This window comes from Scyliorhinus torazame, chromosome 6 (assembly GCF_047496885.1).
Source record: "Scyliorhinus torazame isolate Kashiwa2021f chromosome 6, sScyTor2.1, whole genome shotgun sequence".
Classification (NCBI taxonomy): domain Eukaryota; kingdom Metazoa; phylum Chordata; class Chondrichthyes; order Carcharhiniformes; family Scyliorhinidae; genus Scyliorhinus; species Scyliorhinus torazame.
This window is the reverse complement of record NC_092712.1, coordinates 194125958-194151928: the sequence shown is the minus strand read 5'-3', so window position 1 is coordinate 194151928 and position 25971 is coordinate 194125958. Positions and strand designations below refer to the sequence as shown.

Sequence of the window (25971 nt, the reverse complement as noted above, 5' to 3'; positions counted from 1 at the left end):
AAATAAATTAAGCTGATGCTGCGGTGTAAACTTGAACAGTAGCCCAAATGGATCAGTGGGTTGACTTCCAAGTTCAACCATTACAGGACAAGGTGGCACAGGTCCTATATGTTGAAAGACACAGTTAGGACTAATACCAGGAAATCCTCTTCACACAACAGTGTGCTCAACGTGTCAGCTTACTCCCCCTCCAGTATTTCCCTGTGGTCTCCAAGACTGAAAGGCTTAACTTGAGAGTATTGCAACCCAGGAGTAAAACCATAGTGTTCAAATTAGTGCCTTGAGAAATAAACTTATTCATTAAGAATAAAAATACTTCAAGATTGAAAAATGGACGTCTAGCTGGAATCATCAAATCAAATAATGAAGAGGTTATTGATTTTCTAATGGGCATGGAGAGGGGTGAGCCATGAGGATGGACATGTCGAGCGATCTGAGTTAGCAGGGTGAGTGGGTGCAGGAGGTCATGTGATGGTATTGAGGAATATGGCCAAGCAAAGTTGGAGATCCTATCAGCCAATTAAATAGATCTCCAAGAAGGGTAGTGAATGTAAAAAAACCACATTGAATCATTTGTTGAGTGCTGTGACTGGAGGTCGCCTGCATGATGAGCACAGATGGGAACAAATGACCATCCATACATATATCTACCTTGTGAGTCTCTGCTTTGGAAAATAAATAGCGGGAAGGGAGACAAGTCAGGAAAAAGTAATTGAAATGAGTTATATAGAATATGCAAGTGGTTAAATATTTCATTAGTTTAAAAAAAAGAGATTCAAGTTGATGTGGATAATTTTATAGCTTCTATTAATATTGTCATTGCAACTGTACTAACACTAACTAACACTTAGGCCTGGATGTTTGACCGTGACTTGGATGCACTTCCGGGGTTGAAAGAATTCCCGGTTCCCCATACCAGACTGTCAAAAATGGCTGCCTAGAATTGAGATTCTTGGTCTGGGAGTGGGCTCTATCAGAAGTCGAGGGGGGTGAGTCCAGAAGTAGCGAGGAGACGGCTTGATGCAGAGATGGGTAGAGCCTCAGGGCTCCAGAACGATGTCCAAAAGTAAGAAAAACATCCCTTTAGCCCTCACAGCCCGCCACACACTCCTTGCATACTCTCCATCATCTTCACGGCTCTTCAGAGCCTCCATGCCAACCCATTCCCTTGTATCCACTCCAATGGACCTTTATAACTGCTATGCAAACTTATTGCCAACTAATGCCAACCCATGCCCCCCCCCCCCCCCCCATTGCCCTTAAACAACAACGCCAACTCACTCAGTATGAACCATGGGAAGAACTCAGGGCCCATGTGAAGATAGGTTCTACACATTAAAGTGTCTATTGCAGACTTCAAACTATTGAAAACACTTGTTCATAAAAAACAATACTGTATGCATTCCTTCAACTACATAGCGCCTTAACAACAAACATATGGGGCGGGATTCTCCGACCCCCCGCCGGGTCGGAGAATCGCCAGGGGCTGGCGTGAATCCCGCCCCCGCCGGTTGCCGAATTCTCCGGCACCGGATATTCGGCAGGGGTGGGAATCGTGCCGCGCCGGTTGGCGCCCCCCCCGGCGATTCTCCGGCCTGCGATGGGCCGAAGTCCCGCTGCTGGAATGCCTGTCCCGCCGGCGAGAATCAAACCACCTCTCTTACCGGCGGGACAAGGTGGCGCGGCCGGGCTCCGTTGGAGTGGATACAAGGGAATGGATTGGCATGGAGGCTATGAATCTGGCCCCGGGGGGTGCCCCACGGTGGCCTGGCCTGCGATCGGGGCCCACCGATCCGCGGGCGGGCCTGTGCCGGGGGGGCACTCTTTTCCTTCCGCCTTCGCCACGGTCTCCACCATGGCGGAGGCGGAAGAGACCCCCTCCACTGCACATGCGCGGGGATGCCGTGAGCAGCCGCTGACGCTCCCGCGCATGCACCGCACGGCAAAGTCATTTCCGCGCCAGCTGGCAGGGCACCAAAGGCCTTTCCCGCCAGCTGGCGGGCGGAAATCAGTCCGGCGCGGGCCTAGCCCCTCAAGGTGAGGGCTCGGCCCCTCAAGATGCGGAGAATTCCGCACCTTTGGGGCGGCGCGATGCCGGACTGATTCGCGCCGATTGCGGAGAATCCCGCCCATGGTTTATATGCACAATCCATCATAACAACAAGCATTGGAATTCATAGTTCCACTTATAAAAGTCTATAACCACTTGTAACTGTCAATCATACTGTGAAATGGCTGGCACCTACTGTGATAATGGATGGCTGTAAAATCAGTCATGCAGCATTAGTCCAGTAATATAAGCCCTCAGGCTATGTCAGCAGAGTGAAACATCAAACAATGACTTTTTAAACACTCTAGATATTTTTAAAGATTAAAAGGGCAGGACTTTTAAACTGCTCAATAACTTGACAGATCCCTTTGGCATTTTCTCCTGACAGTTGATATTGTCAGGTCTGTTGCCAATTCCAATGGACTTGACAGTAAATTAGTCTGTGCACTTTAAAAAAAAATTTTGAGTACCCAATTCATTTTTTTCTAAGGGGCAATTTAGTGTGGCAAATCCACTGACTCTGCACATTTTTTGGGTTGTAGGGGCGAAACCCACGCAGACATGGGGAGAATGTGCAAACTCCACACGGACAGTGATCCAGAGCCGGGATCGAACCTGGGACCTCGGCGTGTGAGGCAGCATTGCTAACCATTGTGCCACCGTGCTGCCCTAGTCTGTGCACTTTTATTGCACATATGCTTACTATGACAATTCCAAGGGATACCGTACCACTCTCATAGGCGTCCCAGGACCATCCCTAAAGTAGTATCATACCTCTCCAAAGGAGGAACCCTGGCTATCCAAATAAACGCACAAAGTTCAGGCCTGACTTTCCCAGGTCTACGCCACATACTTTGGGTTCACACTCCTGCAATACAAAAATCTGACTTCTGTGAAGGCAGCTAATGATTTAAATGGCCAACTGTCTTCTAGCAGAAGATGGTTTCTAAAGATTAGGGTAGGAAACAGCAAATATTTTTTCCTCGGCTATAAAATAAAAATCCTAGCAGCCAATGTGTAAAATGGCAGAAAGTGAGCATTATTGATGGGATACGATCACCCTCTGAATGTTCTTGGAAGTCTGAGCCATGTGACCAATGGAAGAATGAGGTTGTACTATGGCCACTGGTTATCGCTCTAACAAAGAGAAAGCAGGGTATGGCCTTATCAGTTCCTGCATGAAGTAAATCAGAAGTACGATATTTTCTGAGATGGATGCCAGCCGGTTGGATAGAGATGAAGGTTTGGATCTTCTAATAGAATTCCTGGATGCAATTTACAAGAACGATAACTTTAAAAAAAATGTAAAGTGCTCAATTTTTCTTTTCAATTAAGGGGCAATTTAGTGTGGCCAATCCACCTACCCTGCACGTCTTTGGGTTGAGGGTGTGAGGCCCACGCAGACACGGGGAGAATGAACAAACTCCACATGGACAGTGACCCAGAGCCGGGATCGAACCAGGGTCCTAGATGCGGTGAGGCAGCAGTGCTAACCACTGCACTGCCGTATTGCCCCAACAACAATAACTTATTTAATGCAGATGAGGCTGGACAGAATTTGATAGATACTGGAAAATGGAAGGAAGGTAATTCTATAGAAAAATAAACCATAGACATCAGCAAACTGCACAAAAGTTTAACAAAATTCAATGTTTAAGTTAGTAGACTGTGCTAAGGTGTCTCGTATGGATACACAACTGGTTCCAACTATCTAGTTCACAGAGGAGATTTTGATACTTGTAGCTTCAAAAAAAGAACCTTGAGGAAACAGACATTCCCTTCAGTCAGTCTTCACGTACAAAATGAGGCATTCTGTTGTGACACAAAGATTAGAAGGCTTTTTATTGGTTCTTTAGGGTATGAAAGCCACATATCTGCAGGTTGACAATGTTTAGAGATTTAGAGAAGTGTTTCTGAAACCACGCAAAGTGGCAGCAGATGAAGAAAGAAAACTGAGAACTGAACAGAAGAACCTGTGGTCCGAATGAGGCTTTTGGTATTTTTCATAAGATCTACTTTGCTGAAGGTGATCCCGCTATGTTTTATTGGCCTCATGAAGGAAACGTTTCAGGCATCTTTACAATTTATTTTGGGATGGCACTGCCGAATTTGAGAAATGTGTTAATAACAAGATTAGGGTAGAATTTAAAATTGTGGCTTGTGGGGCTTTTAAACGCATAACTTTTTTTTACATTAAGTAAAGTAGGTATGATATTAACTTTAACTCGATAATCCTATTGAGGAAATGTTACTCCCATCCTGGTAATTTGTAATAGATCATCACAGAAAAGTGATAGTGGATCTAGAGAAAGGAATCAATGTGAAACTTGATTGGTCAGTTGAGCTGCCTGTGCTCTCAGATTAGACCTAATGGCTAGTTTTGATGCATTGGAGTTAAATACTTTGATGAAACACCCCCAAGATTGTTTGCTGTATACACTGGAAGGAAAGGGTAGGGGTTCAAAAAGAGAGGTAGAGAGAAAACAGCGAGCCTAATGTCAGTAGTGGAGAAGTTGCTGGAGTCCATTATCAAGGATTTCAGAGCACAGCATTTGGAAAGCAGTGGTGTAATCAGACAGTCAGCATGGATTTACGAAAGGAAAATCATGCTTGACAGATCAACTAGAATTCTTTGAAGATATAACTAGTAGAGTTGACCAGGGAGACCCGGTGGATGTTAGACTTTTAGAAGGCTTTCGACAAGGTCTCACATAGCAGATTACGATGTAAAGTTAAAGTGCATGGGATTACTGATTGTTCCTTGAGATGGATTGAAAGCTGGTTAGCAGGCAGGAAACAAACAGTTGGAATAAATGGGTCTTTTTCTGATTGGCAGGCAGTGTTGAGAGGGGTATCGCAAGGATCTGTGCTCGGATCCCAACTGTTCACATTATATATTAATGATTTGGACGAGGGAACTAAATTTGCAAATTATACAAAGTTAGGTAGGAGGGTGAGCAGTGAGGAGGATGCAGAGATGCTTCAGCAGGATTTGGACAGGCTGAGTGAGTGGGCACATGCATGCCAGATGCAGTATAATGTAGATAAATGTGAGTTTATCCACTTCGGTAGCAAAAATAGTTGAATGGGTGTAAATTGAGAGAGGTGGATACTTGGTGAGACCTTGGTGTCCTCATGCATTAGTCACTGAAAGTAAGCACACGGGTACAGCAGACAGTAAAGAAGGCAAATGGTATGTTGGCCTTCACAGCAAGAGGATTTGAGTATAAGACTAGAGATACTTTACTTCAATTATTTTGTTTTTGCAAATTTAAAGTGCCCAATTCTTTTTCTTCCAATTAAGAGGCAATTTAGCATTTCCAATCCACCTGCCCTGCACATCTTTGGGTTGTGGGGGCGTATCTCACACAGACACGGGGAGAATGTGCAAACTCCAAACGGATAGTGACCCGGGGCCGGGATGAACCCGGGTCCTCAGCGGCGTGAGGAAGAAGTGCTAACCACTGTGCCACCGTGCCATCTGTTTTACTGCAATTGTACAGGGTATTGGTGAGGTCGCGCCTGGAGTACTGTGTGAAGTTTTGGTGTCCTTATCTGAGGAAGGATGTTCTTGCTATGGAGGGAGTGCAGCGAAGGTTTACCACGTTTGTTCCTGGGATGGCGGTACTCTCATATGAGGAGAGACTAAGTTGGTGAGGATTATATTCATTGGCGTTTTAGAAGATTGAGAGGGGATCTCATAGAAGTTTACAAAATCCTAAAAGGATTAGACAGGGTAGATTTAGAAAGAATGTTCCCGATGGTGGGAAGTCCAGAACAAGAGGTCATAGTTTAAGGATAAGGGACAAACCTTTTAGGACTGAGGTGAGGAGAAATGTCTTTACCCAGAGAGTGATGAATCTGTGGAATTCGCTACCACAGATAGCGAATTCAAGGCCAAATGTTGTGTAATTTCAAGAAGGAATTAGACATCGCTTTTGGGGCTAAAGATGTGTGGGGGGGAAGGTGGGATCAAGGTATTGAACTTATCGATCAGCCATGATCATAATGAATGGAGGAGCAGGTTCGAAGGGCTGAATGGCCTCCCTCCTGCTTCTATTTTCTATGTTCATCAAGCATCATGATCCATGCCAGTTTTCATGAGCTATCTAATTTGGCGCCCTATAGGTTTTGCGTGCAGACCATAATGTTTAAGCTACACACGTGAACAGTTTCTCGTTTTCATGCAATCATAGAATCCCTACAGTGCAGTAGGAGGACACTCGGCTCATCGAGTCTGCAGCGACCCACCGAAAGTGCACCCTACCTGGGCCCACACGCTATGCCCATAACCCCATTTTACGGGGTAAAAATAAGCAACAATACATTCTTCCACCTTGGTATGGAGGTGACAAATGCCAGTCTATACTTTCAGTGACCGCTAACCTTTCTTGCCCACCATCCTGTTTTGTGCCCTTCAATGTTAACTTCTTTCAGCATTAATTTGTACTCTACTGGATAAATGTCTATTGTGTTATTAGTTGTCATAAATAATCAAAACTATTATTCTTACTTTAGTATTTGCCTCCAGGTAATTAAAAAGGACATTGACAGATATAGCGAGATCTCCAGCATTGAAAGGGTAGCTTCGGTTCCAACCTTGAGGGCCAAATTTACGTCTTTCTGCAACACATGCATGAAAGTAGCAGAGGCAGAAGAGAATGGTTTTGAATTCTTGTTCTCGAGAACATATTTCCAGGATATTCTGTAAGATGTAATAGAAAAAATGTATCAGTTGCAAAGCTTTTAAATTATAAAGTTTATTGTAATGACTGCATTGCATGATAATCAATATTTTATGATCATAAACTCAAAAGAATTCCTAATTGGGTCAAATCAGGTAAGTCTGCCCTAGTTTAGGCACTTTGAGAAGAGTTTAATTTTCAGTAATGCTGTGAGTGACATTGAATCAGCTGCCCCCTCTACACCTTGTTCTACTTGCGGCGCTGCAACAGCGGATGAACGGACATCGCGCGACAATTGCCAGGCAGTAACGTTCCCTTCCAGTCGGGGAACACTTCAGCAGTCAAGCGCATCCAGCCTCTGATCTCCGGGTAAGCGTTCTCCAAGGTGGCCTTCAGGACGCGCAACAACGCAAAATCGCCGAGCAGAAACTTATAGCCAAGTTCTGCACACATGAATGTGGCCTCAACCGGGACCTTGGATTCATGTCGCATTACATTCATCCCCCACCATCTGGCCTGCGAAATCCTACCAACTGTCCTGGCTTGAGACAACTCACACCTCTTTTAACTGGGGTTATCCCTATCTCTGGATCTGTAAAGACTTAATTACCTGCAAATGCTCGCATTCAAAGCATTGTCTTGCATCTTTGACTTTGTCTATATATATATATGTTTCTGGAGCATACCTCTTCAATCACCTGAGGAAGGAGCAGTGCTCCGAAAGCTAGTGATTTGAAACAAACCTGTTGGACTTTAACCTGATGTTGTAAGACTTCTTATTGTTCTACTTGACAGGGAAATCAGAGTATATAACTGGCGGCTGATCAGAATCACCCATTTTATACCAGCGAACCCATTCAAGTTTCAGTCTGTTTGTTTTGTTTATATAGTGACAGCAATCATTCAAAAATGCATCCAATTTGCAATCATAAGTTTTACTGTCATGGTTTTTTAATCCTGACACAACATCAGGGGCGAAATTCTCCAGAAACGGCGGGATGTCCGCAGACTGGCGCCCAAAACGGCGCAAATCAGACGGGCATCGCGCCGCCCCAAAGGTGCGGAATGCTCCGCATCTTTGGGGGCTGAGCCCCAACCTTAAGGGGCTAGGTCGGCGCCGGATGAATTTCCGCCCCGCCAGCTGGCGGAAAAGGCCTTTGGTGCCCCGCCAGCTGGCGCGGAAATGACATCTCCGGGCGGCGCATGCGCGGGAGCATCAGCGGCCGCTGACAGCTTCCCACGCATGCGCAGTGGAGGGAGTCTCTTCTGCCTCCGCCATGGTGGAGACCGTGGCGGAGGTGGAAGGGAAAGAGTGCCCTCACGGCACAGGCCCGCCCGTGGATCGGTGGGCCCCGGTCGCGGGCCAGGCCACCGTGGGGGCACCCCCCGGAGCCAGATCGCCCCGCGCCCCCCCAGGACCCCGCCCGCGCCGCCAGTAAGGTAGGTGGTTTAATTTACGCCGGCGGGACAGGCATTTTAGCGGCGGGACTTTGGCCCATCCGGGCCGGAGAATCGCGCGGGGGGGCCCGCCAACCGGCGCGATTCCCGCCCCCGCCGAATCTCCGGTGCCGGAGACTTCGGCAACCGGCGGGGGCGGGATTCACGCCAGCCCCCGGCGATTCTCCGACCTGGCGGGGGGGTTGGAGAATCTCGCCCCAGATTTTGTTACCAGTTGTGTGTTGGTAAGTTCTCGAAACAAAACATAATAAAAATAGTACGGGCTGCATGTTTCAGTTCTAGTCACTTTGCTTTTCTGACTGGACTAAAATTATTGTAAATTTTCAAAGCTTCCTTGACTGAAAGTAAGCTTGCCATTTAGACAAAGTAATGCAAACAATCTGCATCCGTCTCCTACCTGGTCAAAGTTATAGAGGGCAGCATGTAAGTTGGCCAGCATGCCAGTAGGTGGCTCATCGGTGATCTTGATTGAGCTTTCCAGTATTCCCTGAGGAATTACATGTTCCTCTGAGGTTGGGGCAGGCTCAGCGCTAATGAAGACCCTGTAGTCAGGATGACTGTCCTCGCTGAATTGCTCCAGCAGCTTTTCTAGGGTTCCCAGCCATTTCACTACGAGATGGATATTCTGGAAATAAAGTAATGCACAAGAGTTTTGGTTTTTAAAATCCGGCAATTAATTTTTTGAACAATTTGTGCATTTATTATATGCTGAGAGTGACAACATAGCTCATTTCATTAAATAGAAAGGAAGTAAAAAGAATGGTAATCCTTAATTAGAGTTGTTGGTAATAAAGTCTCTTGGACTGCTCCTCCATCACAACCAAGATTGCGGAGTGGTCACAGTGGGTCTACAGGCAGTTCCTGAAAAGTGGCATGGATTCCAGACTTCAGTCAAGTCTGGGGATTTTGGATGGGACTGCCTTACAGAAGCCAGTAGGAGAGAAGAAAGATTAGAGGGTTGGGGAGGCTTGTTTTAGAGCAGTGTTTTTCAAACTTATTTTCCGGGGACCCATTTTACTGGCCAACCTTTGGGAACCATGGCAGCCAACCGTCGCGACCCACGCCAGCCGACCATCGCGACCCACCATTTTCTCTTACCTCATTTGCTGCTGACAAAATGGAGGAATCGCAACCGCACCCAAAGCACGTGATGGCAACATTCGGGGGCTGTGACCTGCTCTCTGCCTCCCTCAGGCAGGAAGATTACATAGAATTTTAAAAAAATCTTCTGCGTCTCCGATTGCGCAAATTTGCGGTCTTCAACCGCAGCAGCCGACTTTTATATTCAATTTTTATTTATTTTTTGTAAATTGTAACAATGTTGTTGCACAGCACGTTTAATCAAAGAGACCAAAGCCCATGTCATTGTCAGACTCTTCAGATTCTTCCTGTTTCTTCTCTTCCTTTTTCTCTTCAGCAGCAATGGGGCAGCGGTGGAAACAACTGCTGCAGCAGCTGGGGCATGATGACCAGCACCAGCGTTGCAGATCAGACTATTGACGTCAATATTAGCCAATGCCTTGGCAAACAGACTAGGCCAGAAAGGCTCAATGGTCTCACCAACTGTTTTAATCAGGGCATTGAGTTCGTCTTCGGTGACAGTGACCTCGTCGTCGTGCAGGATGAGCGCGCTGTAGATACAGGCGAGTTCTGAGGTGGAGGCCATGGCGCTGGATCTCTGCGGGTGGGTCCGATGGTGCTAGTCGCCAGGGGGAAACTCGGCCTTAGCTTCGTTCAGAAGAACCGAGCACTTCCGAACCAGGCAGAGCGAGCAGCAGCCGGCTTTTAACTTTGCCACCTGCGAGCAGCCTTTTTACCATATAAATAAAATGCGGCCACACTGCGTGTGCATGCCTGCTCATCGGTGCGCATGCGCAGAGTTCTGCAAAGTTAAAAGCCGGCTGTTACGCGCAAATTTGCGCAATCGGGAGCGCTGCGAAGGATGGCTCCGCGCCCCTCCCGACACATGCCCACGACCCACCTGCGGGCTGCGCCCCCACTTTGAAGATCACTGTTTTAGAGGCCAGGAGATGGCTTAAAAAGGGGTAAGATCTTGGGGGATGCTTCCGATGGGCATAGGAGACCCCAAATGATGAACCCCACCAATCCTGCCCCACCGCAATCCATGTAATGAAAGCTACTCGACTTCTACCTTTCTGTCCCCTTCTCCTGACTTTAATTGGCCACTTTAGTGCCTCAATAGGCCCAAGGGCAGGTGGGCTGCCTGATGCCTTACCTGCCCACTGTTGTATGGGAGACAGGTCGGAGGTGGGCGGGAAGGTGGCAGGCTGGTCACTGTTTTTTGTTGAAGAGCCCCTATCTTCATATACACCAGCAGAGGGCTTGTAAAGTTTAGGGCCATGTCTCAGCTGTAATTAAGTGCTAGGTGCAGACCTGGGGCGAAATTCTCCGGAAATGGTGCGATGTCCGCCGACTGGCACCCAAAACGGCGCAAATCAGTCGGGCATCGCGCCGCCCCAAAGGTGCGGAATGCTCTGCATCTTTGGGGGCCGAGCCCCAACCTTGAGGGGCTAGGCCCGCGCCGGACGAATTTCTGTCCCGCCAGCTGGCGGGAAAGGCCTTTGGTGCCCTGACAGCTGGCGCGGAAATTACATCTCCGGGCGGCGCATGCGCGGGAGCGTCAGCGGACGCTGACGGCATTCCCGTGCATGCGCAGTGGAGGGAGTCTCTTCCGCCTCCGTCATGGCACTCCCCGGGGCCAGATCGCCCCATGCCCCCCCCCCCCAGGACCCCGGAGCCCGCCCGCGCCGCCTTGTCCCGCCGGTAAGGTAGGTGGTTTAATCTACGCCTGCGGGACAGGCATTTTAGCGGCAGGACTTCGGCCCATCCGGGCCGGAGGATCGCGGGGGGAATGGACGCCAACCCGACGCCATTCCCGCTCCCGCCGAATATCCGGTGGTGGAGAATTCGCCGACCCGGAGGGGGGGTCGGAGAATCTCGCCCGAGGTACTTTTCCATCAAGATGGAGGAAGAGCTACCGTCATTCCTGATCTATGGTCAATTCAGGATGGAGAAACCACATCAAGTATTTGGAATGGCATGGAAAGACCAGTAAATGGGAAAAGAATAGAAATAGCACCTGTCCTCTTCCCCAACCTCCGCTCTCAAAAGTTGACTTTTGAGGCCCATGGGCCTAATAACTAGGGGGGTAAAATTACAAAGTTACTTACAAATAAATGCCTCTTTTTTTCATCTGAGACAAGTCGGAATTATATGTTGATTAAATTTGACCATCATTATGCTTTTAATGGTCTTTACAGTGTACCTGCAAAATGACCCAGTGGCCTTCCTTGGAAGCTTTTTTTAAAGCCGCTTCAGCAACCACCTCCTGTCCTTGACCCAGAGAAACATTATGAAATCTTCCAGAATCAATGGTGAATCCTAGCTTTTTACCTGAAAAGAAAACAAAAGACGAGCTTTTCACCACAGTTTCACATGTTGTGGTCACACAGACTTGTCATCAATTCTTAAATTTTCCTTTGGAATAAACCGTGATGGTTCATTTGGGAATATGGCTTGGCAATCAAAGGGGCAACCCCATTCATTTAAATCCATCAAGAAGCTTTTTGGATGCTTTGACTTTGCAGAAAGCCCCAATAAATATATTTAATTTCTAGAATGTATGAATACTGGTGTAAGTATCCTGGCTAGGTGAAAGGTTAAATCATCTTTCCCCCTGTAGCAGGTTCTCTGGCAGTGGGACAGGCCAGCCACATGAAACGGTGTAGGCATTGGTGGGATTGAAAGATCCCACCGGCAGCCTCCGGCATTGGAAACCACACCATGGGGTGGGGTAGAAATCCTGTCTCAAAAACCTGTTAGTCAAGCCAGTGTTGTTACTGTGTGGTCCTGGGGGGATCTTGAAGATCAATGATGGAAGAATGTTGAGCAATATGACAGAAAATTAATTGGTCTGCATGATTTTTGGACTTGGGGCCCTCTGGCTGCTGCTCCCTTGTAACAACTAGAAGATTAGGACGCTGTCAAGAGGGCTTTGGTATTAAAAAACACATGGTGAGGGTAATAGTGTGGGGAGGTCAAGATTCAGGTGGGTTATGATGGTTAAGGCTGGCACTTGAATAGGCCAGGGGGCTGAGGCTAGGGTTCAGACTGGTTGAAGGAAAATGGAGCTATCGAGCAGGAGGAGGCAATAACTACTGAGGCTGAAGCTCACTTAATATTTAAGTGGGCTTCAGGAGAAAACAGAGTCGGAGGCTGAAGTGAGGGTCTTGAATTTTTAAAAACAGTTTAGGAATGGACTGGAAGCTGAAGATGCAGTTGAGCCGTGACTGAATAAAACAAATTTACGTTAATTTGTTAAACTGTGAAAATTACAAATGCAATAAAAAAATTTCCAGGAAAAAACAAATTTACAAGGTGAGGGTGGGTCAAGAAAAGGCTGAAGCTGAAAAGTGAAGCGAAAAGGTGGAAGAGCAGGGTTGGAAAATGGCAGGCTTAAGTGACAGGGTAGTGGAGGGATTCCCTAAAGGAATATAGCAGATTATAAGGCAGACTGCTTGGGTTAAACCTCTTGTGTTGCGGTAAAGATGTTGGGGGAGAGGAAAGGGAAGTTCCTACAATGCCACCAGTGATAGGAGACCTGTAAATAAACTGTGAAAGTGGCACTTGCGGTGGCAGTCATGGAGCGAGTGGTCACACATTTGCTGGCTCCCGCTTGAGGCAGAATTGCTTGGTCCTTTTTCACCCGATTTAGGGGGTGTTTGCTGGTGTGAGGTGCAGGAGCACAGAGAGATAGAAGTGCTCCCTTGGTGGGGCTGGTTTGTGGCTTTTCAGACGACGAGTGTAACAAGCAAGAGGCAGCAGTCTGACCGGGAGGTGTTTTGAACTGCAACAGAAGGAAAGATGGCGGAGGGGTCTGGGGCATCATTGACCGCCCAGTGGTCGACAGAGTAACTGGTGGACTTATTGAATGCGCAGCAGAGGCAAGAGGCCTCAGATGACCTGGCCAAATTGGTGGAGCCACTTAGGGTGGCGATTGAGAGAGCGGAGCAGAGTTCAGCGCTCCAGAAGGTGGAGGAGTCAGTGGTGGAACATGAGGACCGGCTGGCCTCGTTGGAGGCAGAGATGCTGCTTGTGGCAGAGGGCCAGAAGCAGCTGAGGTAGAAGGTGGAGGACCTGGACAATTGTTCCAGGAGGCAGAATCTCCGTTGTGAGGCTGCCTGAAGGGATTGAGGGAACACAGGCCACAAAGTATGTGACGAATATGTTCGAGAAGTTGGTGGGGAGGAGTCTTTGTTCCCCTCCCCCCGCAAGTTCAGGAAGGGCTGGGTGGGGCAGGTGTTCCATTCGGGGTTGGATGTGAAGACAAGGGGGGTGGCGGTGTGGATCAATAAGAGGGTGGCTTTCAAGGTGGGGGGTATTGTGACGGACCCAGGGTAGGTTTGTGATGGTGAGTGGGAAGCTGGAGGGGACACCGGTGGTGCTGGTGAATGTATATGCCTCAAATTGCTAACATCCAATTCAGAAATTTCACATCGTCCAGATGACCCTTTGTCAAAGCTGAAGACGGGGCTTTGACAAAGGGTCATCAGGACTCGAAACGTTAGCTCTTTTCTCTCCTCACAAATGCTGCCAGACCTGCTGAGATTTTCCAGCATTTTCTCTTTTGGTTTCAGATTCCAGCATCTGCAGTAATTTGCTTTTATTAAGACAACTGTCAAGATTTTTAATGAAGATACTTGTCTAAATTTTTAACAAACGTTAAATAGTTTTGAGGTTTTCCAGAATTTGACTAATGACTATTTTGTTTTCTGTTTTTTTGCAATCCTTCGAAAGTGCATTTCGAGTGCATGTGGCTTCATTCCAAGAGTAAAGTCACTGTGAAATTCAGATCATAAGATATGTAAATTTTACCTTTAAGTATATCTCTAAACTGCCATAGTTAAATTACACATGGTTGAAGATTTGTAACATTAATGCATAAAAATAAAATATTCAGTATTCCATTGATTCATACCAAGCGATTCAACATCTTTAAGAGGATCAACACCAGGGGACAGGATGAAAAACATGGGAGTTGCTGGGTTACTTTCCTCGAAGTATTTTGCAAAGTCTATCCGCAGACCATCGACGTAGGCTGGTCCTAACTTTTCTTCAACAAAGTTACTGTGACAGAGGAGAAGAGTTTTTCTTTCAGTGATTGAAGTTACTTCACTAATTTCTATTCATATATTGAAAATGAATGTAATTTGGAACTTTCTAGTAATGCTTTGAGTGTATTTTGCCTGCTGATAGCACACAGTGTCAGTCAAAAATGTTGGAAAAATTAAATAAAATACATGTGTAATGATATGTAGACATGTAACCATGGGTAATCAGAACACCCAGCTGTGGCATCACCACTATAGGGCATTACACGACCACTATAAAACACAACACACACAGGCTCTCCGCCTCACTCACCCAGCAGAGACTGGAGTAACAACAGGAGTGTAACATAGATCTCAATCACGCCACCACATGTGGCTGAGATACAGTTTGGTCAGCTAGTCAAGTTCACTGTGTTACTAGAGTTAGATCAGCAGAGTGTCAAACTCAACTAATAGCTTTGTCGTTACTAAATAAATACTTTCAACTTACTTCAAGGACTGGAGTATCTTTCAACATTGTCTACAGTTAGTCGCGACTTATGTTACTCAAATAACATAACAATATAACATGTATCTAGAATATCATGACCCAAAAGTCTGTGGAAGTGGGAGGGTACATTCCATCTCAAGAACCTGGATGTACACACCTGCAGTCACTGCTAATAGTCTTCAAAAGTCAGCAGGAAATGATCTGTGGAACTGGGCCACTGTTGGACTGGGGCTTTTTCTGGGATGGTCCCACACGGAAGTGACTGGAAAGTCTGGCAGATGTATGTAGGTCTCCAGGGGAGGACAGACTATCTCCTGTTTACTGATTAGGGGGCTATTTCTACTATTAAAAAAACATTTCTGCATCTCACCTCCACAGTCCAGTCTCCAACGTTGGCTTTGGCCTCCATTTGGGCTCCACAACCTCCCATCAATAGGTATAACAATCCCAACAGAAAGCCGCGTGCAGGAACTCCTGATTTAGGAAATTCTCTAGGCCCAATCGAACAGCCTTGTCGCACCTGACTCGGTGAGGCCGTTAAAATTTTAAACGCACGGAATTCCTCGCAAGATCTAACGAGATCTCGCGAGACATTGTGATCTGGATCTCGCCCAGTGGATTTACATGTGTTTTTTTAAAAAAGAGAACCCCATTATTTTTTTCCAATTAAGGGGCAATTTGGCGTGGGCAATCCATCGACCATGCATATCTTTTTGGGTTGTGGGGTGGCACCCACACAGACACGGGGAGAATGTGCAAACTCCACATGGACAGTGACCCGGGGTCTGGATTAAACCCGAGTCCTCGGCGCCGTGAGGCAGCAGTGCTAAGCACTGCACCACCGTGCTGCCCCCAAATCAGATTATGTTAAGGTAGATACTTAAAAGCTTGATCAAAGAGATTGGGTTAAATCCGTGGCAGATTTATGTATTTAAATAATCAGTTAATCTCACTTAAGTATGTCGGCACCCGATTCTCCAGAGGATGAACACCCACGTCTAGGAGACCTTGCCATGATGGTGGACCAGCTGTAACGGCACCTATGGGGGTCACCCATCAGAGGCCCCCAGATGATTGGGCTCTCGGCAGGATTGTCAGTGGCACTCCTGCTGCCACCTGGGCACCCGAGCTAGTCAGTGCAGGAAGCGGCCTCAGCAGGGTGTTCCTGCAAGCGCCGAGAAACACCCCGCTAAATGCGCCCAAAACGGGAATCTTTTTTCCCTGTCAAAACGTGCCCTCCGACTTTGCTGTCTCTGACATCAGCTGCCTGGTAGACAGGATGTGGAGGTGCCGGCGTTGGACTGGGGTGAGCACAGTAAGAAGTCTTACAACACCAGGTTAAAGTCCAACAGGTTTATTTCGAATCACTAGCTTTCGGAGCACAGCTCCTTCCTCAGGTGAATGTGTTGTAAGACTTCTTGACTGCCTGGTAGAGGCAAGAGGCTCTTGCTCCTATGATGCCATAAAGGACATTTTGCTCTGTGTTCAAACAAGAAACACACGGGTTTAGCTGAATTTGCATCTATTCCGGTAGATTACAGCAGGAATCTATTGAAACAGCCATTAACACTCAGCCTCAGTGTCTTTACGACAATAATAAAAAGTACTCTTGTGGCAAACTTGAAAAGCACACTGTACCAAAACAGCCAAGTGCCTATGAAGGTTACGGAGAAAGGGAGAACAACATAGAGCTGAAAGAGCCGTGTTACAGAATGCTGCACCACCCAGTACTCAGGCCTCTGATTAGTTTATGAAAACTACACAATCAGTTGTTTTGCCTTATTGGACATTATATCCAAGCCTCAAAAGTTTGAAAACACATGGTTACCTATATAAAACATCAAAGTGTGAATACTTTTTATTTGAGCTCTTTAATAAGCTTTTTACTTGCTCCATAGCTCTGTTTTGTTAAAACTTTTAACTAACGTGAATTAATCAAACTTGTGCTGGTTGCTGTCAAATGTACAGATTTGTAGTTGTACGCGCAGAAGCGCGCATGCACATACGCTGATCAATTTTATGTCGTTAGCAACAGTTAACATCACAGAGCATTTTTGAAATTTGTTGGCACGCAAGCTTTGTGTGCTGTTGTTCATAAAACCTTTATATGTGGAACAGTCACAGACTTGTGTCTTAAATGCTATTTTATAAATAAATTAAAGAAACACACACACAGTAATGCAAATAAAAATCCACTTTTCTGTAATTATAAACTTTACTAGAACAGAAGAACACAGGAGGAATCACCCTTTAGCAGCACAAATTGTGATCATTCCCTCCAACCAACTTACCTAAAGATGACAGCTTAAGCAGTATAAAGTGTGACAAAAACCACTAATAGCTCGTTTGTATGTAGTTTTAGTATTGTGCAAGTTTAGTGGTATGCAATAAAAAGTAAAGTAACAACAAATTAGCACAGTTGCGTTAGTTACAGACAACTTCAGATAATTTAATACTATATTTGTGGCCAGTTGGTTATCTGACATGCAAAGAAAACTCCACCCGCTTGCTTAAAAGTCGCCAACTCAAGCAAATAAAGAAACGCAAAGATATTGATATGAGCGGTGGTGAGGGAGGGACAATATTGTGTCACACAGAATGAAGTGCAGAAAACCCAGGATGAAGTTAAGTTGAGGGGTCTCTTGGCAGGGCCAGGAGAGGAGGCCTCACTGGTGAAAGAGGAGGGATGTACCGGGTTGCAAAGGTCCGGGGTGGCGGCATAGACCTGGTTCAGTTTTTAAGCACTTACATTCTTCACAATACTGTACAAATCAGAAGAGAAATGGAAGACAGTGCATAGACTATTTCAAGATTAGTGATTAAGCACAGCTGTTTTTGCCAGAATTAAACAGAGCATTTAAGTTGCTTTCAAAACACAAGAAAAATTACAGCACAACAGGAGGTCACTTGATCCATTGTATCCATGCCAACTGAGAAAGAGCCATTGAGTTTAATCCTTCCAGCTTTTGGTCCGTAGCCCTGTCGATTATACCACCTCAAGTACATATCCAAATTTTGTTTAAATGTGATGAGGGGGTGCAATTCAGCGAACACGTTGTGCCCCTCGCAGATCCAGGCACAATGGGTGAATTGTCGAGAGCCCCTAATCGGGCTCCGCGCCAGGCTTAACCCAGCTTGCTCCACCCGGCGCGGTCTGGGTCACGCTCTCACCGGGCAAGATTCAGATCTGCATATTTAAACGAGCCTAATTTAAACACCCAGACGCTGGATTCACCCAGTGCCTGGTACTCACCGGCCGCGCCCACGCCTGTCCGCACAAATGTGGACCAGGCGTAACGGCACTTCGGGGGTGTCTCTTAGGCCATTAGAGACTCCTGGGTGGTCGGGGACAGGGCAGGATGGTAACCTATCAGTGCCAACCTGGCACCCAGACACTGTCAGACTGGCATTTGCCAGTGACACCAGGCACCCTAGGACTGTCACCTGGGAATGAAAGAAGTGCCACCCTGGAGGGGTGGAGGAGAAAGATCGGGGCTGGCAATCAAAATGGTGCCCCAACCTGCGAACAGTTGTTCCTGCTGGTGAGATCAGCTCGCCAGAAGGAAATCTCCCACGTGCAGCCTCGGTGGGGAGAAACACCCCCAGGCCAAAAAAAAGGTGAAGAGCCACTGAATAGTGGGGTAATTCTCAGCGTTGCAGCAGCCAGGAATCATCCCGTCAAATGTGCCAGAAACTGCGGAATCGCAGCCTTTCAGGCTGAGTGTTTCAGTCTTTCACTCCTTAACTCTTGTCCAATTTTTCCACCAATTGCTTTTAATCTACACCCCACAGTTGTTGACCCCTCTGCTGATGGAAATGGGTCCTTTTTATTTGCTCGTTCTAGGCACCTCATAATTTTATACACTTTACATAAATCTCCCATCTTTTTAATCTGTTCCAAAGAAAACATTCCCAAAATATCTAATCTTTCCTGGTATCTAAAATTCTCTATACCTGGCAACATTTTGTATCTCCTCTATGCTTTCTAGTGCCATCATATCCTGTAATTCGGTGACCAAAGCTGTATGTGGTATTCTAGCTGTGGTCTAATTTTGTTTCATATAAATCAAGGATTATTTTTTAATAAATTTAGTGTACGCAATTAATTTTTTTCCAATTAAGGAGCAATTTAACGTGGTCAATCCACCTACACATCTTTGGGTTGTGGGGGTGAAACCCACGCAAACATGGGGAGAATGTGCAAACTCCACACGGACAGTGACGCAGAGCCAGGATCGAGCCTGGGACCTCGGCGTCGTGAGGCAGCAGAGCTAACCACTGCGACACCGTGCTGCCCTCTACAATTCAAGGATAACTTTCCTGATCTTATACCCTATGCCTAGGCAAATAAAGGCAAGTATCCCAAATGTCTTCTTCACTACCTTATCCTCCTGCCTTGCTACCTGAAGGGATCTGTGGACATGCACTTTCAGAATTCTCTGTCGCTCTATACTTCACAGAATTCTACAATTTATTGTATTCTCTTGCCTTGTTTGTCCTCTGCAAATCCAGTAGCTTCCACTTCTCCAGGTTGAATTCCATTTGCTACTTTTCTGCCCACCCACCTGACCAGTCCACTGATATCTTTCTGCAATCTACAGCTTTCTTTCTCACTATCAACCACAAAACAAATTTTCATATCATCGGAAAAAAAATCAAGGCCCGACATTTGAGGCTGAATTATTGAAATACCACAAACAGCAAGGCACCCAATAAAGTCCAGGAAAACTTGATAAACACCAATAGGCTTCTCTTCCTGCCACATGGGCAATTTTTATTCTAACTTGCTACTTTCACTTGGATTCCATGGGTTTTTATTTTTCTGACCAGTCTGCCATGTGGAACCTTGTTGTAAGCCTTGCAAGAAACCATGAAGGCGATATCAAATGCACTACCCCATCCCTCTTGTTACCTCTTCAAAAAATTCAATCAAGTTATTCAGCTATGACCTTTCCTTAATAAATCTGTGCTAACTGTCCTTGATTAATTAGTGCCTTTCGAAATGACAATTTATACTGTCTCAGAGTTTTTTCCAATAATTTGCCCACCTCCGAGGTTAGGCTGACTGGGGCTATCTTTCCTTCCTTTTTAAACAATGGTGCAATTACATTAGTCTTCCAGCATCACATCTATAACCACAGATTTAGAAGATGTTTGTCAAAGCCCCTGCAATTATTTCCTTGTTTCTTTCAACAACCTAAAATACATTTCATCTGGGCTTGGTAATTCATCCATGTTCAAGGATGCTAAACATCTTAATATTCCTCCATAACTGTATTTATCCCATCCAACATTTCACACTCCTCCTTGACTACTAAGCGACATGGTTTCATGGAGGAGGCGGGAAGGCTGAGATGGGACACTTCACGATCTGGCAGACCCCTCTCCTTTAAAAAGGCCCCCTCCGCCTGCCACATTCTTGCATGAGGGAGGCCTGCTGGCTCTGGAGGCAACATTGCCACCTCCATTTATTGGGTCATTTCCCAGTTTTAATGATGAATATCAGGCCTCCAACACTCACTCCTCACACCCCTCAATGACACCCATATTCCCCATGCTGGCTTCATGCCCCCATACCCCACGTGCCCCTTCCATGTGGCTTCATATTCCCCAATGCGTACTCTATGCCCCCATACCACTTTTCCCCCTTATATTCCCAGGTCCTCTCCATGGTACTCTATACTTCCCATGCTCCCTCATATTCTCCATACTTCCTCATGACCCCACATGCTTCCTTATATTCCCCATGTTACCGCCATGCTTCCATGAAACCACCAGGCTCCCTCAAATTCCCAACTCCTTCTCCATGCCCAAGTGTCCTCCATTCACCAGTATCCACTATTGGCAGACCTCAGGAGCCATGGGCGCGATTCTCTGATCGCGGGACAGAGTGTCCGCGCCGTCGTGAACGCCGTCACATTTCACAACGGCGTGAAACGGGCGTAGGCTGTAGCGATTCTGGCCCCCACAGGGGGCCAGCACAGCGCTGGAGTGGTTCACACCACTCCAGCCTTACTTCCTGGTGCGCACTGGGGGCGGCACCAACCCGTGCATGTGCGGTGGCCTTACTGAACGCTCCGGCCCCGACGCAACAGGGCGCGGGGGTTCTGGGGTCGGACGAGCAACAAAGTAGGCCCAGGGTGGGGGAAGAGACCGGCCCGCCGATCGGTGGGCCCCGATCACGGGCCAGACCCCATCGGAAGCCCCCACTGGGGACGGAGCCCCCCTCACCGCCCCCCCCCCCGCAGGCTGCCCCCCGACCCTTCGCGCAGAGTTCCCGCCGGCAGCGACCAGCTGCTTTTTCCGCGCTGCCGCTCGGCTCATCCGGGCCGGAGAATCGGTGGCCCTGCCGTGTACAGCGGCCCGTGACCGGCACCGCGCCAGCGCAAATGACGCCGATTCTTCGCACCTCGGAGAATCATGCGCCAGCGTCGGGGCAACGCGGTTGCGGCGATTCTCTGGCCCGGCGCGGGGCTGGGAGAATCGCGCCCCTTGTCTTTGAAATGGAGATGAGAAAAAATAAACTTCTCACAATCAAATGGAGCTCTCACTCAAACACATGATATTCAAATAAATCATTCATTAAAAAACTGATTCAAAATATTAAATCCCCTCAATGGCCAGTCTGTGTAAAAACAAATATACATCAATTTCACTAACAATATCAAAGACAGATAATCATTTAATAACCTCTTAAAACTGTCAATCAAAATGTGAATTCAGTCCCTGCTAAGGTAAGTGGTTCTGGACCTTTTGAAACTCAGTCACGTATTCATAACAGACTCCCTATAATAACCAACCTTGGAAAATATAAACAATGGAGTCTTTTGGAATTGAAAAACCAGATGGCTTTTACTTTCCTTAGCTGCACCATACATCCTGTCAATCAAAGCAATCTAGGAGCAGGTGGGGTATTTTGTAATCTAAGTAAAAGCTGCTCAAGGTTTTCTTTTCATTATAAGAGATCTCTAGGCATGTAAATCACTTCAGATTAGTGCACCAGAGTTCATAATCACTACAATAAAATCACAGATGTTGTATTGTAAGGTAGATAACTATTCCCGTACCAGCCTCCCCAAACAGGCGCCGGAATGTGGCGACTAGGGGCTTTTCACAGTAACTTCATTGAAGCCTACTTGTGACAATAAGCGATTTTCATTTTTTCATTTCAAATTGAAGGAGTAAAATCCTTTTTCATATTTCAATGTTTGTCAATGAAAGAATTCCAGGAACATATGATTGTTTTCTTTTTGTTCCCCACTTGAAACTGGGGCTCCCCAGTTAATCTTGGTTAATGCCTCCTCTGAAAGGCCATAAAATATACCTACTTACTGAAAGGGCCATTTCCACTAAAATTACAGGGGGTTTTAAACTACCCACCCCTGCAATTTTCACAGGGCTCCCGAGTCAGTTCGGCTCAATGGAAATCAAGGCCAATATCTGCTTCATTCCCTTGAAAATATGTGTAAACTATCCATTCAGAGCCACATCTTCTGTCTCCACACATAAGTTAATGTTTTGGAATGTAACTGACTCCATGATTTATTTAGTTATCCTCTGGCTTTTTAAGTATTTATAAACATCTTTGGGTTTCCCTTAATTCTACTTGCCAATATATTTTTCACGCCCTCTCTTTGCTTTCCTTTTTAATTTCACCCCGTGCAATTTCTACACTCCTCTAGCTTTTCCACAGCATTGAGCTTTTGGCATAAGCTTTTTAAAAAAAAATTTGCCTTAGCCTACTCTGTAAGCTCTCTGACATCCAGTTGGCATCAACAGTTGGATTTTCTTGATGGAAACATTTGTTTTGAATCCTCTTTAACTCTCCCAGCCGACCTCTTTCTGCTCCGTCACTGTTTTTCTTTCAAGTACCTGTTTCCAGATCACTCTTGTCAAATTACAATCTCAATTGTGGGCAGCACGGTGACGCAGTGGGTTAGCACTGCGATCACACGGCGCTGAGGCCCTAGGTTCGATCCCGGCTCTGGGCCACTGTCCGTGTGGAGTTTGCACATTCTCCCTGTGTTTGCGTGGGTTTCGTCTCCACAACCCAAAAGATGTGCAAGCTAGGTGGATTGGCCACTCTAAATTGCCCCTTAATTGGAAAAAAAAATGAATTGGGAACTCTAAATTAAAAAAAAAATGACATTTCAATTTAGTAAATGCGGCCGTATTCCAATTTAAAACTTTTATTCCTGGTCTTTCTTTACCCGTTTCCATAACTAATCTGAATCGAACTGAAATATGATCACTACCAATAAGCGCTCTCCCACTGACGCCCTTTCTACCTACTCAAACCTCATTCCATAACACAAAGTCCAGAACGGCTTTTCGTGTTGGGTTTGCCACAGAAGAATTCTGTGCCTTCTACACCCTCCACACCAAATTAATACCAGTTAACATTAGGATAATTGAAAACTTTGACCATTACTGCCTGATTGGTTCTGCATTTCATAGCAGTTTGCCAACATATTTCTTCTGCCGTTTGTTTCTCTCTGATAGGTTGGGGATCTTTGGTGCACCACCAGCCACGTGATTGCCCTTCTTTGCTTCCTCAGTTCAAACATTATGTGGGAAGGCAATGTTCTCGAGAATGTTCCAAAAGCAGTTTGAAGAAGTAACAACTGGAATTAGGATAATTTTATTTTCAACCTTATAGTTATGCTTAAATTTCCGCATGCTGAACTTTTATTTTTGAAAAATATTCCCGGGACGTGGCAGCTATGTATTGGACATCTTAAAAACAGGCACAAATTTAAAAAATCACAAATATGAAAAACAAAGAGATTAAAGCAATCCAGCAAAGCTTGAATCTGAAACAAAAACTGAAAATACTGGACAATCTTGGCAGGTCTGACGGCATCTGTGAAGAGAGAAGGGAGCTAACGTTTCGAGTCTGGATGACTCTTTGTCAAAGACCTGCTGAATTTATCCAGTATCTTCTGTTTTGTATGAAAAACAAAAGTTTGGCAAAAATCACATTAAAAAGTACACTGAAAGAAATAATGCATGTCATCAGTCTCTCTCCAATTTTTGTGATGCGTTGAAGCTGGAAGATTTACTATTTTTTATAACTGGAGTTGTTTACAGCCAGAGGGGAGGACAGGAAGAGAAAGATCCCAATAATAACTTTGAGGTATGTTCGGAGCAGAGTGGTTGTGGATTGGGCTGGCGGGGCACCAGTAAGAAACAAAGAAGAACTTTCAGTTTGCCTGCCTGCTGCATTTAATGCAGCAACCTAATAGAAAATAACTTTTGGGTTTGGGTTAAATGCACAGCAGCAGATGTAATGCTGCTTCGAGGGATACAATCTCAACAGGTATTTGAAAGACCAATCCAGTGACGGAGTTAGGAGTTTGAATCAACAGAGAGAGAAGTCTCAGAATGAATTCAGGATGATCAAGGAGTCCAAGTTCATAGTTCATTAGTGGTGCTGAAGTGGCACGGTGGTACTGCTGACTCACAGACCAGGGATCTAAGTCCAATTCCGATCTTGTGTGACTGTGTGGAGTTTGCACTTTATGAATACACCTGATTTACCTGAGATTGTGTGGATTTCTACATTTGTGCTGTCATTGAAGCCCTGCACCCATGAGAAGCCAACCAGATGTGCAGCTGTTCATTCTGACTTGCATCATCACAGGCAAAGTTGATATAACTGCTGGCATTGGTGATCATCAAATCAGCGACCTTGCCTTATGAACGTTTGTCCAGCCAACTAGGGGATCCTGGATTTGTCTCGAGTGCATGCAGAGGAAAAACATTTGAGTGGTCACTTTCACAGTAGTTGGAAATGTGTGGACACCAAGGGTGCGATTCTCCCATGCCGCGCCGTATGGGAGAATCGCTGTTCGCGCCATTTTTTCCCGCGGCGCCGGTCCGATGGCAGCAGGCTATTCTCTGAGGAGCGGAGAACCGGCGCCAGTTGCGCCGGCACGTTTGTCCGGGGCTGGGCCGCCGATTCTCCGGCCTTGATGGGCCGAGTGGCCACGCGGAAACGGCAGCGTCCCACCGGCGCCGTTCACCCCTGCTCGCAGCCGGCGAGAAATCTGCGCGTAGGGTGGGGGGGGGGGGGGGGGGGGCGGCCTGTGGGGCAGAGAAAAGCGCTCCTTCACCGGGGGGGGGCTCTGATGGGGTCTGGCCCGCGGTCGGAGCCCACCGATCGGCGGGCTGGCCTCTCCAGTCCCGGCCCTATTTTATTACGCGGCCGGCCCCTGAACCCCGCCATGTTGCATCGGGGCCGGCGCCCTGAGGAAGTCCCCCACGCATTCGCCGGTTGGCGCAGCCCAACTACGCATGCGCGGGTTGGCGTGGCCCAACTGCGCATGCGCGGGTTGGCGCGGCGCCCATTTGGTGCCGTGAAGGGAGGCTGGAGCGGCGTGAACCGCTCCAGCGCTGTGCTGGCCCCCTCGGGGGCCAGAATCGCTATTGCCCACGGCCGTTTCACGCCATCGTGAAACGCGACGGCGTTCACACTCTGTCTCCATTTCAGAGAATCACGCCCCAAGTCCAGCAGGGAGCGGGTTTTCTTTGGGAGGCTGCAGATGTCTGTTACAACTAACACGACAAGCTCAGCCACCTGAAGCACTGCTCTTCTGAGAGATGAAGGCAACTGAGTCTGTACACCCTGTTATGCAGATATTGACTTCGGCAACCTCAACCCTTCGTCTGCTGCTCCCCTCTCTGCTGACGAGTTGTAGGTATCACCACAACAGGCTGTTGCAGCCGCCGATCATCATCTTGCTTTGTCCAAAGACCAACCTAAAGCAGCTATGGCAGTACCAATCCTGATTTTGAGGCTCAATATCTACAAAATTCAGAAACTAACCTCTCAGCACAAGTACTCCTAGCAAACCCTTTCCCAATGGTAAGAAATCAGTCAGAAGCATGGAACAAATTCCTTTCCAAATTTCTTTTCACTGGATGCGTCCTGTTCACTTTAAATATTTCTGTGTGCCAGTGATTGAACAAGAACTTAGAGATAAAAGCAAATTACTGTGGATGCTGGAATCTGAAACCAAAAATAAAATGCTGGAAAATCTCAGCAGGTCTGGCAGCATCTGTAGGGAGAGAAAAGAGCTAACGTTTCGAGTCCAGATGACCCTTTGTCAAATATCTTAGAGGCGACTACTTATGAGCAGCCAGTGTGGGTTTTTA

The 25971-nt window shown here is 46.7% G+C and overlaps 1 protein-coding gene across 1 annotated transcript in view; it reads right to left on the bottom strand.

Annotated features, from left to right (window-relative positions):
* LOC140425201 (dynein axonemal heavy chain 11-like) overlaps window positions 1–25971 on the bottom strand; it is a 755586-nt gene that overhangs the window by 80670 nt on the left and 648945 nt on the right. The window contains 4 exon segments of the mRNA XM_072509215.1: window positions 6564–6755; window positions 8591–8818; window positions 11480–11607; window positions 14192–14340. Coding sequence (XP_072365316.1) covers window positions 6564–6755; window positions 8591–8818; window positions 11480–11607; window positions 14192–14340 — 697 coding nt within the window.